This window comes from Taudactylus pleione, unplaced genomic scaffold, assembly GCF_031769625.1.
Source record: "Taudactylus pleione unplaced genomic scaffold, aTauple2 ptg001137l, whole genome shotgun sequence".
Classification (NCBI taxonomy): domain Eukaryota; kingdom Metazoa; phylum Chordata; class Amphibia; order Anura; family Myobatrachidae; genus Taudactylus; species Taudactylus pleione.
Window position 1 is genome coordinate 4,293,919 of NW_028285538.1, and position 16,375 is coordinate 4,310,293.

The 16,375-nt window shown below is 51.0% G+C and overlaps 1 protein-coding gene across 2 annotated transcripts in view; it reads left to right on the forward strand.

The window, feature by feature from the left end:
- The window catches only part of RIF1 (replication timing regulatory factor 1), a 109,746-nt gene that overhangs the window by 30,844 nt on the left and 62,527 nt on the right, over nucleotides 1-16,375 (forward strand). For both annotated transcript variants that reach the window (XM_088461990.1, XM_088461991.1), the window contains exon 18: nucleotides 400-580. In XM_088461990.1, the coding sequence (XP_088318116.1) occupies nucleotides 400-580 (181 nt within the window). The remainder of the gene's footprint in view (nucleotides 1-399; nucleotides 581-16,375) is intronic.

Sequence of the window (16,375 nt, forward strand, 5' to 3'; positions counted from 1 at the left end):
GATCATTTAAAAGAATATTAAGCAATGTCAACTTGCTATTAAAGTGCTGTAGAGTGTAGAGCTGTGATTTTGTATAGAGGGCTAAAGTATGCTTTGGTATACTTAAACATTGCTTTTTTTTTTTATCTGTGCAAAAATGTGCCGGTACTCCTCTTAAGTTCTAAGTTTATTCAAGATTTTATAGTGGCTTTCACACTCTGGATACGTTTTCAGACACTTAGTTTCTGAAATGATTTATTTGATTTCTACCTGTTTCCTGAATTATAAGAATTAAAATTTAGTACTGTATACCCTGAGTACCACCACCAAAAAAAAAAAACTTAGAATGCAGTGGACATCACAAATACTTAATTTTGCTTTTTTTTTCTTCTCTCTAACACCATGTTTTGCGGTTTACAGATTCTTCATAAACTTCGAAACGCTTGTCAGCTACGTCTTCTTGGGTACTACCTCTCCTTTGGCATTTAGCGAGTCTGTTCTTGGTGAATTGAACAAAGGTGCAAAACTACTAGAAAATAAGGAACTACTATGGCGTATGTGGAGTATTCTGATCAGTCCGCTGACAGACAGGGTCAATCAGGTAGCCATGCTTTTTGCAAAAACCCTTGATTGATTTTTACTTCCTACTCACTGCATTCCCCAAAATGGAGTGAATTTAATTATTAGTAGATAAAGCGGTATCTGTAAGACTTTATTTTTATTGTGGTATGTGAGGGTTTTTTTTTTTTTGTTTTGTTTTTTTTTTAATCTTTATTTCCAACCATGAATTTGTTAGAGCACAGGTTCTCAAACTCGGTCCTCAGGACCACAAACAGTGCATGTTTTCCATGTCTCCACACTGAATCAAGTGAAATAATTAGCTCCACCTGTGGACCTTTTAAAACGTGTCAATGAGTAATGATTACACCTGTGCACCTGCTGGGTGACCTGCAAAACGTGACCTGTGTGGGGTCCTGAGGACTGAGTTTGAGAACCCCTGTGTTAGAGTATAGTATGTGCTCTGGTTGTTAATAATCTAAACTTTAGCATTAGAGTACTGAACAAGCAGGATTTGTTGTAAGTTTTTTTTTTTTGGGGGGGGGGGGGGGCTTGGGTTTCCAACTAAGCAGTAAAAACGTAGCTATATCTTTTGCCAGCAGGCATATTTTTCTTCCTTTATCATCCAGTCTAGGGGACACTACTATTCTGGTATAGAGGCAAGGCACTGGAGTTGACCTCAGGGGTGGATTTCACTATAGCAGGACTAATGGAGCATACACACGGTCAGATTTGTCAGATGAACGACTGAACGATTAAACGATTTGGACGATTTGACCAAAGTTTTGAACGATTTGAACGATTGAACGATTTTTGACTGCATTAAAATGAATGGAATCGTCCAGGTCTGACTGCAAACCCATCAGATGTCAGATATCGTTATCTGACAAACGGGAACGCGCATCGTTGATCGTCCATCGTTCAGGCATGTCAGATATGAACGATTTTCCTTCAGATATGAACGACTGAACGATTTTTAAATAGTTATCGTCCATATCTGAAGAAAAAATCTGATCGTGTGTATGCACCATAACACTATACCTCAATCATTCCCACTGCTAATACTGCAGCATTTAACCACTTAACTCATTCTTTTTCCAAAAACCGCTCCAAAATTGTCGGTTTCTTTTATGATTGAATTAGGTCACGAACATAACTTTAAACTTATCCATCACTATTTTATTTGAAAAATATTTTTTTAAAAACACAGTATACCATAAAAATAGCAATTTTTATATTATACTGTAGTGATGGCCATTTGACGGCTGTACCATCGATGGTTCAACCATCGTTAGAAGCCATCAATTGTTTTGCGATTGGTCGAGGAGATCTGTGTACACCACAACTGCCGATGTTTCCTAAACACCGATTGAGGGTTGCCATCGATGGTGCAACATTGATGGCCACCAGCAATGGCAAACCACTTGTTTTCAGCCAGACCATCGATGGTTCGCAAACCATCGATGGTCAGTCGCCAACCCTAATCGGAGGCTCTGCGATATGATCGATATACATATATTTCTACTTCAGGGTCCATAGGGGTCCACAGGGTGACCTTGGGGTATAGCTGGATCCTGGATCCTCGGGCACCACGGAGTTAAAGCTTTCAGCTGCTCCCAGGATGCACTTGGGTCCAACCTCCCCTATACCCCGCCCCCGAGCCACAGGCACCTCAGTTTTAGATGGTGCCCGGCCGGAGTCGGGTCACCCTGCGGGGTGGGCTGCAGGAGCAGCCCCCTAAAGCTTTTAATTTTTTATTTCTACTTCAGGGTCCATAGGGTATCCACAGGATACCTTGGGGTATAGGTGTGACGTCAGTCGCAGGGCACCAAAGAGTTAAGCTTTCAGCCTCCCAGGATGCACTAGGTCCCCCTCCTATACCCCGCCCCCGGGCCAAGGCACCTCAGTTTAGTTTGGTGCCCGGCCGGAGTCGGGTGCACCTGTTGGAGTGGGGGCTAGAAGAGCCCCTGAAGCTTATTCTTCATGCAGCTGTGGCTGCACATCTGGATGAACAGCATGGACAGTCAGTCCTGACGTCCATGCTGTCTTCCCTACACCCCGCCGGTACCAGAACGCCGGTACTGATCCGGGGATGCTGGTGGGCGTCTGGGGTCACAGCTAGCGGTGACCCCAGATGCTCCGGACCATGGCCGGATTCAAGGGGGACAGAGGTAAGCAGCGGGGTCCCGCGGTGGGTCCCCGCTGATCACATGGTCCTAAGTCCCCAGGCAGGGGGCTCCCTGGGGACTGGCTGCAGCGTGGAGCCAGGCGACCAACCTGCGCTTCCACTACCCCCTGGGACAGCGGACCGCAGCAGAGCGGTAGCGCTGCGGCGTCCCAGGGGTTAAATGCATGCCAGGGGAGCGCGCCTTCCCTGTCTCACAGCCGGCGCCTCCCCCGCTGCACACAGCCCTCTCTGCATGCTGCCGACTGGTCCTGTGGCAGCGCTCCTCCCCCAGGCCAGCCTCCTCTCTGCTCCTCGGCGGCCATCTTCTCCAGAACGCATGGTGAACGCTGCTGGAAGCGCTGGACGGAAGCATCGTGGTCTGGGTCCCCCCGCATACCTCTCCTCCGCTGTGGTCAGGTCTGTGTATGCAGCGCTGTGTCCTACCAGGCCCTGTGTCTGTGTAGTTGAGTGATCAGCGCTGTTAGTGCAGGAATTGTTATTTTTCTGCATTGTATGTGACTGTGCTAGCGCTGCTGCCTGTAATCTTTCCTTCTCTAAACTGTCAGCTTTATTACTGTCCCTGTTCTTTCTGCTAAAGCCCTTGCGGTGCGGTGCTGCAGGGTGGTCTCTCGCCTATTTAATACTTAATTGGTGAGAGAGGTCACATACGTGGTGCCATCATGTCTGAAAGTGATTTTCCCCTCCGGCTACAGTGTACCACGTGCAAAGTACCGTTAGCGGAGGGGGAGGGTAGCGCGGAGGGCCTTTGCCGGCAGTGTTTGTCCATGGCGCGGCCTATTACGGTTACAGCACCGGTACAGGAGCCGCCCTGGGCTTGTTTCGCTCAGGCGTTAACAGCTTTAGTGGGCCAGTTAGCTCCGCAGCCCGCGTTTACTCCGATGGGTTTGTCCCAGCAGTCTGTGGTGTCGTCACCCATGCAGGGGTTCCCACGACAATTGGTGGTACCCCACAGTCTCCCTATTTCCCCGCTCCCGGGTTCTCAGGAGCCAGCGTGGGTTAACTCCCTGACGAGTTCTGTACAGCACTTGTCGGATGTGTTGCAAGGGGAGTCTGTGATGCGGTCTCATAAAAGGCCGGTGGCGTCTCTGTCCGCTCCTTATGAGGATGACGAAGGGACGTCTGATGATGGGGAGATTCTAGATCCTTACGATCAGGAACCTCTCCATACTAAGGACGCTGATGCTAAGTCCAAAGTATATATTCCTGGACTTATTCGGGCGGTCCGCACAGCCTTGGTGATTGAGGACGAAGTTCCCCCAGCGGCTAAATCTAAGTATGCCTTTTTCAAAGATGTGAAGGGCGATGCCACAGTCTTTCCTCTTTCGGGTCAGTTGGTGGACCATTTAGAGGAGGCGTGGAAACAACCGGGCAAAAGATACCAGCCGCAGAGACGCCTGGCGGTGGCTTATCCGTTCGCGGATAATTATTTTGCGAAGTGGGAATCCCCTCCACAGGTGGATTCTCACGTGACCCGTCTTGTCCGTAGTGCCACATTGCCGATGCCATCCATGTCCTCCCTTAAGGATGCTACGGACCGCAAGGTAGAAATCTGCCTGAAGTCCGCTTATTCCCTTGCTGGGGGGGCAGCACGGCCGGCTATGGCCATTTGCTGGGTTGCCAGAGCGATGGAGCGCTGGGCGGATTCATTAGAGGCTTCTTTTGAATCCGACTGTCCGCCCGATCAGGCGGAGTTGATTGGCAATCTCCGTGATTCGGCCACCTACATCAACGAGGCGGCTCTAGACATTAGTACTCTGGTGTCTAGAATTTCTTCAGCAGCGGTAGCTGCTCGTCGCACCTTGTGGCTGCGATCCTGGAAGGCGGACGCAGATTCCAAGAAAGGTCTGGAAGCGTTGCCGTTTACCGGAGAAGTTCTCTTCGGTCCGGATCTGGATAAGATTGTGGCCACGCTGGCGGCAGCCAAATCTGCCTGTCTCCCGTCGGCCGCTGCTCCTTCTGGTTCGGGACCATCGTCCTTTCGGTCATCTAGGGCCCAGGGCAGGCCCAAACCACAGTCGTTTCCTCGACAGGCTGGCCCTAAGAAATCGGTCAAGCCCCGGAAGCAGGCATGGAGTACCAGACGTCCGGCCCCCAAGCCAGATGGCAAGCCTGCGGCCTGACGGTCCGGGCCTCCCTTTGGGGGATCCCAGGGTGGGAGGCCGCCTGCTACAGTTCGCCCAGTGTTGGTCGACCACTACGACAGACACTTGGGTTCTGGAGGTGGTTTCCCACGGATACGCCCTCTCCTTCCGGCACAGACCCCCGGCTCGCTTCTTCACCACGGGTCTCCCATCAGACCGGAACAAGGCTACGGAGCTGCGGAAGGTATTGCACACTATGCTCCAGGCTGGAGTTATAGTGGCGGTTCCATTCTCCCAGAGGGGCCAGGGTTTCTATTCAAATCTATTTTTGGTACAGAAACCCAATGGGTCATATCGTCCGATTCTCAACCTCAAAGCACTCAACAAGTCTTTGCGGGTCCCGAAGTTTCGGATGGAGACCCTACGGTCCATCATTCTGGCGCTGGAACCTGGGGACTACTTGGTGTCATTGGACATACAGGACGCTTACCTGCATGTCCCTATTCTTTGGCGCCATCAACAGTTCCTCAGGTTTGCAATCAGCAGCGACCACTTCCAGTTTCGGGCGTTACCTTTTGGCCTGGCAACAGCACCACGTGTTTTCACCAAGGTGATGGCGGTCATGGCGGCTTCTCTGCGGCTGCAGGGAGTCCGCATGTTGCCGTATTTGGACGACCTGTTATTGGTGGCAGGATCTCCAGAGCTCCTGTTACGCCACTTGGACCTGACCATTGCACTGCTGCAACGGCACGGCTGGCTAATCAACTGGCAGAAGTCCACTCTAATCCCGTCTCGGAGGATTCTGCATCTTGGAGCCTTATTGGACTCGGGACAGCAAAGGATCTTCGTGACGGAGGACAAGATCTCTGCTTTACAGTCAAGGGTGCGCAGTTGTCTGCACAGCCGCCGGGTGTCCTTACACTCGGCGATGAGGTTACTGGGCTCCATGGTGTCGGTGTTCGACATGGTGGAATACGCCCAGTTTCACTCCAGACCTCTGCAGCACCTGATCCTGTCCAAGTGGAACGGGCTGACTCAGTCTCTGAAGTCCCAGACGATTGTGCTCACCCAGGAGGTTCGCCTGTCCCTTACGTGGTGGTTACAGACGACCCACCTCAACAAGGGACGTCCGTTCTGGGTTCCAAATTGGGTCCTGTTGACAACGGACGCCAGTCTTCGGGGCTGGGGAGCAGTTTCGGGTCCACACTTGTTCCAGGGCAGGTGGACGCCGACAGAAGCGGAGCTTCCAATAAATATCTTGGAACTCCGTGCGGTCTTCAATGCTCTCCAGCAGGCACAGCGGTTTCTCCAGGGTCGCCCGGTGCAGGTCCAGTCGGACAACGCTACCACCGTGGCCTACATAAACAGGCAAGGAGGAACTCGCAGTCGGGCGGCTCTCGTAGAGGTCTCTCGGATCCTGGTTTGGGCGGAGCGCAATCTTCCGGCCATATCAGCGGTCTTCATCCCGGGAGTGCTCAATTGGGAGGCGGACTTTCTAAGTCGCCAGGACGTTCATCCGGGGGAATGGTCCCTGCACCCGGACGTTTTTCAACTACTGGTGGACAGGTGGGGTCTTCCAGAAATCGACCTCATGGCGTCCCGGCACAACAACAAGTTGCCGGTGTACGGGTCTCGCACAAGAGACGAAGGGGCGTCTCTGGTGGATGCTCTGTCCGTCCGGTGGACGTTCCGGTTCGCATACCTGTTCCCTCCGGTCTCCCTTCTTCCACGGGTAATCCGGAAATTCAAACAGGAAGGAGGGACGCTCCTGTTGATAGCTCCCGCGTGGCCCAGACGGCACTGGTTCTCAGACCTTCAGGGTCTGTCCGTGGACATTCCTCTGCGGTTGCCGCTACGACCGGACCTTCTGTCTCAGGGTCCTTGCCTTCACCCGGACCTGACTCGGCTGTCTTTGACGGCGTGGCTGTTGAGACGGCCATGCTGAGGTCCCGGGGGTTTTCCAGCTCTGTGGTGCGTACCATGTTACGAGCTCGGAAACCGTCTTCCGCGAGGATATACCATCGCATGTGGCATACGTTCTTCCAGTGGTGTCGACCGAGAGGTTATGCACCGCGGGAGTTTCGTCTGTCTCGGATTCTCGCCTTCCTGCAAGCGGGACTAGATCATGGGCTTCGCCTTGCTTCTTTGAAGGTACAGGTTTCGGCCCTATCTGTCTGGTTTCACCGTAGGATTGCTACAATCCCGGATGTGCGCACCTTTATGCAGGGTGTTCTCCGCATTCAGCCGCCCTTTGTTCCACCTGTGGCGCCTTGGGATTTGGCTGTGGTCCTGAGGGCTCTCCAAGGACCGCCGTTTGAACCACTGGGCTCAGTGGATCTTAAATGGCTAACAGCTAAGACTGTTTTCCTTCTGGCCATTGCTTCGGCCAGACGTGTTTCTGAGTTAGGGGCTCTTTCTTGTAGACCCCCTTTCTTGGTTTTTTATGGGAACAGGGCAGTGCTCCGCACTCGGCCCGAGTTTCTTCCCAAAGTTATTTCCCAGTTTCATATTAACGAGGAAATAGTTGTTCCGGCCTTTAACTCACCGGGTCTTTCCGTGGGTGAGGCCTCTTTGGATGTTGTGCGGGCCTTAAGGACTTATGTTGACCGCACTTCTTCGTTTAGGAAGTCGGACGCTTTGTTTGTCCTCTTTGGCTTCCGTAAAAAGGGTTGGCCTGCTTCAAAGCAAACTTTGGCAGCCTGGATCCGTATGGCTATTTCTGAAGCTTATCTTCATGAAGGCCTACCGGTCCCTCCTTCTCTGAAGGCTCATTCCACTAGGTCTGTGGGTCCTTCGTGGGCAGCTCGACGTGGTGCCTCGGCAGTTCAGATCTGCAAGGCTGCTACGTGGTCTTCTGTCCATACCTTCGTGAGGTATTACAGGTTTGACACCTTCGCCTCTCAGGATGCTTCCTTCGGGCGGCGGATTCTCCTTTCTGCACAGGAGCGTCCCCACCCTTAAAGGATACTGCTTTGGGACATCCCCAAGGTATCCTGTGGATACCCTATGGACCCTGAAGTAGAAAATATGAGATATGGTAAGAACTTACCCTTGTTATCTCTATTTCTACGAAGTCCATAGGGTTCCACAGGACTCCCGCCCTGTCGCACCTGTGCTGCAGATGGGCTTTGCTCTGGTCACCGGTTTTCCGTCTCCCTCTGGTGAGAATGTGATTCTTGTATGTGTCCAGATCTTTGTTCTCTCTCTTCCTTCTCCTCCTCCGGCCTATGGCTTGGTAACTAACTGAGGTGCCTTGGCCCGGGGGCGGGGTATAGGAGGGGGACCTAGTGCATCCTGGGAGGCTGAAAGCTTAACTCTTTGGTGCCCTGCGACTGACGTCACACCTATACCCCAAGGTATCCTGTGGAACCCTATGGACTTCGTAGAAATAGAGATAACAAGGGTAAGTTCTTACCATATCTCATATTTTAACTTAGTTAAATTTATTTATTTTTTACTATAAGTTTTTTCTCTAGAGCAGCAGCGCTGGGCTGTCTGTACAGACGCCCACGCTGCCGCTCCTTCTCCCTGCTGGCGCCGCGACGCCAGCACTGAACTGGGGATCGCGGCGGGGGTAGCCAGAGTCTGTACTAGCTGGACTCTGGTTTCCCCCGGGACTGCTGCCGGAAGACGCCGGGGAGATCAGGTAAGCCGCGCACCGCTGATTAGCGGCGGTGCGCGGGTTCCTTTCAAATGCAGTCCCATGCCCCCGGTCTAGGGGACAGACCGGGGGCGCTAGCGGTGGCGGCGGGCCCCCCCTCCAGCGGAGGCATACCCCGCCAGACCACTAGACCACCAGGGTTAATATGCTAGCCAGGGGAGGAAGCCTTCCCTGTCTAGCGGCTCCTCCCCTCAGCTCAGCGCGCCTTTCAGCACGGAGTCGGGCGTCGCTGAGCTGCAGATACTCGGCCACTCCTCCTCTGAGGTCTCCAGCGGCCATTTTCTCTGTGGCAGCGTGGATACTCTCAGGGAGCACGCGGACCGGTCCCCCTGTGTACCTCTCCCCTGCAAAAGGACAGTGTACACAGCGCTATAGCCCTCCCAGACACTGAATCTGGGAGGTTGATTGTAGTGGAAAGGTGCAGTGAGTATATCTTCCTGCATGGTATGTGACTTTTGCTAGTGCTGCCTGTCTGTGTCTTTTTTCTACTTACTGTCAGCCTATACCTATCCCTTTCCTTCTCCTACAAGCCCTACAGGTGTGCGGGGGAAGGGTGCTTCTACTGACCTCACCTATATAGATCACGTATTGGTGAGGTCCGTCACATACAGTTGTGTGCTACACGGTGCCATATTGTGGGCTGTTGTCCAGCACACGGGTGAGTGCGCACGTTTTCTTCCAACGTCATGTCCGAGGAGGAGATTGAGCACTCCGGGGCTCCGGTATTGTTCTCCTGCAGGCGCTGTTCTGCAGGAGTGGATAGGGAGGATTTGTCACAGGACGGCCTGTGTGGACGGTGCCAGGCGCTCCCTGGTATGTCTAAACCTCCCATGTCGCAGGAGCCACCATGGGCGATGTTTTCCCAGGTGCTGGTGTCCATCGCGGACCGTCTGTCGGTCCCGACTGCCGCCCCTACTAGGGCGTTGCCCCAGCCTGCCATCCCCCATTCCCCGGGTGTCCCACAATTATTGCAGACTCCCCCGGGGTCTCAGCCTGTTGGTCCCTATGCGGGGTTGCCAATGTATATTCAGTCCACCCCTGTGGCACAGCAGGCTGTGGTGCCGTTTCAGGCTCCTGTGGCAGCTCCTCCACCCTGAGTGGATGCGCTTTCCCACACTGTCCAAGATTTGGCGGCAACATCTTCGGCTTTTCAGTCGATGTTGCGCAGTGACGTGCCCTCCAGGGCGTCTAAACGCTCAGTCATGGCGCAGGCTGCGCATCTTCCGGATTCTGAGGTGTCCTCGGATGATGGTAAGGTGCAGGATGACTCTGCCTCAGATGCCTCAGTCCAGGAGGTAGACACTAAGTCTTCCATCAATGTGCGGGCTCTGGTTAAGGCGGTGCGGGCCATTCTTCTGATTGAGGATGAGGCACCCGCTCCCAAGTCGAGGTATCCTAGTTTTAAAAGAGCTAAGGTTACTTCTGCAGCGTTCCCCTTGTCTGATCAGTTGACTGATCACATGGCGGTGGCCTGGCAGACACCCAGTAAGCGTTTCCTGCCACAGGTTCAGGGCAAGGCAAAGGGTCAGTCCTTCCCGAGGCAGTCCGCACCCAAGACCGCCTCAAAGCCAAAGAAGCAAGCCTGGAGTGCTAGGCGCCCTTCTTCCAAGCCAGAAGATAAGCCTTCTGCGTGATGGGACGGGCCTCCCTCTGGGGGACCCCAGAGTGGGAGGCTGACTTCTTCAATTCGCCCAGTGCTGGCACAATACCACCACGGATGCCTGGGTGCGAGAAGTGGTCTCCCAGGGGTACGCCCTGTCTTTTCGGCACAGGCCGCCTTGCCAGTTTTTTTTTTGCACAAGTCCTTCTCAGGACAAAACCAAGGCCTTGCAGGTTCAGGAAGCCATAGAGGCCTTGCTGACGGCGGGGGTCATTATACCCGTACCACAGTCTCAACGTGGGATGGGGTATTACTCTACGCTGTTTCTGGTGCAGAAACCCAATGGCTCTCATCGCCCCATCCTCAATTTGAAGTCCCTGAACAGGTTTCTCAGGGTTCCCAAATTCAGGATGGAAACTTTGCGTTCCATCATTCTGGCGATGGAACCGGGGGATTATATGGTCTCCCTGGATATCCAGGACGCCTACCTCCATGTGCCTATAGCAACATCGCACCAACCGTTTCTGCGGTTTGCTATTCTCCACAACCACTACCAATTCAGGGCTCTACCCTTTGGTCTCTCCTCGGCACCAAGGGTATTTACCAAGGTGATGGCGGTCATGGCGGCTCACCTTCGGAGCCAGGGGATACGGTTGCTACCGTATCTAGACGACCTCCTCTTGCTGGCAAGCTCCCCGGAGGTACTGATCCAGCATCTCCACCTGACGGTCGCTTGTCTACAGGCGCACGGCTGGTTGATCAACTGGAAGAAGTCCTCCCTCATCCCATCACAGCGGATGGTTCATTTGGGGACCCTGCTGGACTCTCGTCAGCAACGGATTTTTCTGACTCCAGAGAAGGTCTCCTCCTTACAGCTGCGGATTCACGGCTGTCTGAGCAGTGGCAGAGTGTCGGTGCACTCAGCGATGAGAGTTTTGGGGTCCATGGTGTCGGCATTCGACATGGTGGAGTTTGCCCAGTTCCATTCCAGGCCCTGCAGGGGCTAATTCTTTCGGAATGGAACGGATTGCCACACAGGATCCGCTCTCAGATGCTGGTGGTGTTCTCGGAGGTGCGTCTGTCCCTAGCCTGGTGGCTGCAGACAGCTCATCTCCTAGAGGGGCGCCCCTTTTGGATTCCGGAATGGGTTCTGCTCACGACAGATGCCAGTCTTGGGGTTGGGGGGCGGTGACAGGCTCCTTGTCACTTCAGGGTCGTTGGTCGGCGGAGGAAGCGATTCTTCCCATCAACATCCTGGAACTGAGGGCAGTATACAGAGCCCTGCAGTCGTCCGGCACCGCTCTTCACGGAAGGGCCGTTCAGGTGCAGTCAGACAACGCCACCACGGTGGCGTACATCAATCACCAGGGAGGGACTCGCAGTCGAGCTGCGATGTCGGAGGTGTCCCGCGTCCTGGCTTGGGCGTAGCGCTATCTTCCAGCTCTCTCGGCAGTTTTCATCCCAGGAGTCCTCAATTGGGAGGCAGACTTCCTCAGCCGTTACGACGTGCATCCCGGGGAATGGTCGCTTCATCCAGAAGTATTCCAACTACTCGTGGACAAGTGGGGGCTGCCAGAGCTGGACCTGATGGCGTCCCGTCACAATCACAAGCTGCCCGTGTACGGGTCAAGGACAAGGGACGCAGGCGCAAGTCTGATAGACGCGCTGTCGGTGAGATGGCTGTTTCAGCTGGCTTACTTGTTCCCTCCAATATCTCTGCTGCCTCGGGTCCTGCGCAAGTTCAAACAGGACGGAGGCACACTGATCCTGGTGGCCCCAGCGTGGCCCAGAAGGCCGTGGTACTCCGATCTGCGGAGCTTGTCCATCGACGCTCCGTTCCTCCTACCTCAACGGCAGGACCTGTTGTCTCAGGGGCCCTGTCTTCACCCGGATCTGAGTCGACTATCTTTGACGGCGTGGCTCTTGAGACAGCCGTCCTGAGGTCTCGGGGCTTTTCTAGCTCCGTTATTACCACCATGCTGAGGGCGCGCAAGCCTGCTTCCGCGAGGATCTATCACAGAGTGTGGCACACTTTCTTTCAGTGGTGCGAAGCCAGAAACTATGATCCCCAGGTGTTCCGGGTTTCGCGTATTCTGGCTTTCCTTCAGTCGGGTTTGGACTTAGGATTACGTCTTTCCTCGCTGAAGGTGCACGTGTCTGCTCTGTCGGTGTGGTTCCAGCGCAGGATCGCTGCTATGCCGGACGTACACACCTTTTTCCAGGGAGTTTTGAGAATCCAGCCTCCCTTTGTGCCACCTGTGGCCCGTGGGATTTGGCGGTGGTTCTTCGGGCCTTACAGGGTCTGCCTTTTGAGCCCTTGGAGTCAGTGGAGCTCAAGTGGCTAACTTTTAAAACTGTTTTCCTCTTGGCAATTGCTTCTGCCAGGAGGGTTTCAGATTTGGGGGCACTTTCTTGTCGTCCCCCTTTTCTGATTTTTCATCAGGACAGAGCGGTGCTTCGCACTCGTCCTGATTTCCTGCCTAAGGTGGTTTCCAGGTTCCACATTAATCAGGAAATTGTTGTACCAGCCTTTCAGTCGCCTGATCTTTCGGCTGGGGAGACTTTCTTAGACGTTGTCCGTGCACTCCAGGTTTATGTGGACCGGACTAGTTCTGTGAGGAAGTCGGATTCTTTGTTTATCCTCTTTGGTTTTCACAAGAGGGGTTGGCCTGCCAACAAACAGACTCTAGCCCGTTGACTTCGTTCTGTTATTATTGAGGCTTATATGCAGGAGGGTTTACCTGTTCCAGCCTCTGTTAAGGCTCATTCCACTCGGTCTGTGGGTCCCTCTTGGGCTGCTAGACATGGCGCCTCTGCTGTTCAGCTCTGTAAGGCGGCCACCTGGTCTTCCATTCAGACCTTTTTGAGGTTCTATGCGTTTGACACCTTTGCCTCTCAGGATGCATCCTTTGGGCGCCGGGTTCTCCTATCAGCACAGGAGCGTCCCCGCCCTTAGTTGGACTGCTTTGGGACATCCCCAAGGTCACCCTGTGGACCCCTATGGACCCTGAAGTAGAAAACAAGAGATATGGTAAGAACTTACCTTTGTTATCTCTGTTTCTACGAAGTCCATAGGGTCCACAGGGCATCCGCCCTGACGCACCTGGCTTCATATGGGCTCTGTGACTGGTCACCGGTTTTCCGTCTCCCGTTTCTGTGAGTATGGTTCTTGTGTGTTCCAGTCTTCCTTCTCTCTGTTTCGTCTCCTCCTCCGGCCTGGGCTGCTTACCAACTGAGGTGCCTGTGGCTCGGGGGCGGGGTATAGGGGAGGTTGGACCCAAGTGCATCCTGGGAGCAGCTGAAAGCTTTAACTCCGTGGTGCCCCAGGATCCAGGATCCAGCTATACCCCAAGGTCACCCTGTGGACCCTATGGACTTCGTAGAAACAGAGATAACAAAGGTAAGTTCTTACCATATCTCTTGTTATATATATATATATATATATATATATATATATATATATATATATATATTTACACATACATATATAGATATATGCATACGTATATATACACACGTGTGTGAGTGTATGTGTGTGTGTGTGTGTGTATGTATGTATATATATATATATATATATATATACACACACACACACACACACACACACACACACACACACACAAGGGGTGAGCGGGTTCGGTTCTACTCGGTTCCGTTCGGATTTAAAAACCGAATCTTATTGGCTATCCAAAACTTGTGACAGCTGATAGCCAATAAGATTCGGTTTTTAAATCCGAACGGAACCGAGTAGTACCGAACCCGCTCACCCCTAATAAATATATATATATATATATATATATATATATATATATATATATAAATATGGCCCATAGAGGCGGCACTCAGAGACTTTCAAATGAAGTATGCAGAAGTGAAAAGTTTAATCCATCAACGTTTCGGGACCTCCTGTCCCTTCCTCAGGATGTACAGTACAGAATAAAAAACATACACACAAACAATGACTTTAAATAGCTTACCAATCTCTAGACGCGTGGTGTTCCTCCCGCTCTGCTCGCCGGGGACCAGACCGGAACAAGCGCAGCAATGTCAGCCGGAAGTTCTGTGCGTGTCACGCACCGGAAGTTCTCCGCATGTCATGTGCCCTTGTGGTCACCCCTGACGCGGCGGCTATTGGAGGCAGCCCACTAGTAACCATGGCAATATGCTAAGAATAACATAAACAAACAAACAAACACCACAATATAAATGACAGTGATCACGAGGACCTAAGAATGACAGGCAAAAAAGGTCTGTTAATAGTGAGTGTAAGTGAACTTAAAAAAATATGCAATGTCTGGAAAACTAATGTTAATAATCATATTAAAAATGAACAATAAAAAATAACATGACACAGTGCTAAAATGTAACAAGCAATCATATATGACAGCATGAGTGCAAAATTAAAAAATATAAAAGAATGCCAGTGAAAAAATTTTTTAAGTGAAAAAACGATGTGTGAAAAAACGTGGAAGAATGAATGTATATGTGTGTGTGGAGTGACAAAAATGAAAAAATTAAATACCAAAAAATTAAAAGTACAAGGCTGTGATGTTCAATGTATCAGTATAAATGTGACCTGGTATATTAGAAACCAGTGAAGTGAAAAAAGCTTGAGAAAAACGGAATCAATCAATAAAAAATGCTTAACTGCCGCAAATGTGCAATGTAACTAACCGTGTAAATGGCACTCATGCCTACATACATTTGGAAACGTAATCACATAGGTTTGCACATTTGATTTTATTTACCAATCAGTCCATATGATAAATACAATGCAACACATAATACAAAACTAACGCGCCTTAAAATAGTAGTATTCTGTATATATAGCGCCATCAGATAACTACAACATCCCAGCTATATGCCAATAATGAACCGGACAATCAGAACTGAGTTCAAATATGAATCTGTATATAAATTTGCGAAAAAATATCAATCTATAAAAAACAATTGAGCCCCAGGGATTCGTTAAGCCCACGTGGTGATAAAGTATCCAACCTATAAATACATGCCGACTCAAGCTGCGGGAGTTTTCTAGATCGGTTGCCACCCCTCAACGAGGCTGGCACATGATCAATGGCCTTATAGCGAACAGTGGCAATACTGTGTTTCATTAAGGCAAAGTGCCTCGCCACCGGCTGTTCGCTATGGCCAGATATGAGAGCTGCCCTGATGGCCGCGCGGTGTTGCGCCATCCGTTCTTTAAATTAGCGCTCCGTCTTGCCCACGTAGTGTAACCCACATGGGCAAGACAGGATATACACCACAAAACGGGAATGACAAGATAGCGACCAATTGATGCAAAAATTTTTACCTGAATAAGGATGTAATATGTGAGGGCCCACCTGCATATAACTGTAGGTGGTGCAACCCAAACATTTGTAACAACCCTTTCTCTTGCTCAGAAAATTTGAAACCGATGTCTTAAATGTTGAAATGTCAGATTTAACGACAATGTCCCTGATATTGGCGCTACGAGTGTAGCTAGGCATCAGATTAGTGTCTCGAAGTAAAGATATGTCTGGATCTAAGGCAACCATAGGCCACAATCTCTTAGCTCTTGGAGCCAAAACTTTACTCTTTATGTTAAATTGGTTAATCCAAGGAAGCTTATGCGCAATACGTTTCTTGCTTTTAGGCTGTAATAAATCATCCCTATTGCATGAAAGGGCCTTTGCTTTTGCCCTCATAAGTACCTTTAAAGGATAGCCCCGATCCAGAAATTTGTTGGTCATGATATCTAACTGTTTGCAGCTCTGTTGCATCACTGGTGATCCTGCAAACTCGCAAATATTGGGAGTATGGTAACCCATAGATGGTACTACGAGGGTGAAAACTGTCATACCTCAGCAGATTATTTCTATCTGTGGGTTTAACATATACTGAGGTAAAGATCTTAGCATTTTCAATTTTGATGGAAATATCAAGAAAATGAATCTCATTATTACTGTATTGAACTGTCAATTTAACGGGGCTAGATGACCTATTGTGGTTCTCAATGTAACTTAACAATACCATAATGTCGCCCTGCCAAAAAATTAACAGATCATCGATAATATAAGAATATGTATTCCGATATCTTTGGATCAGAAAAAAACAGATTATTTTCTACCTCTCCCATAAAGCCGTTGGCAAAGGACGGGGCTTCCGCAGGGCCTATGGCACATCCCGCCCTTTGCCTATAGAACGCGCCATCGAACAAGAAATAGTTGTAATTTAACGTGAGGAAAAATTTTAAATCTGGGCCGGTATACTTGTTGTTCACCAATAATCTTTCCACAGCCCGTATACCTGCCTCGTGTGGAATG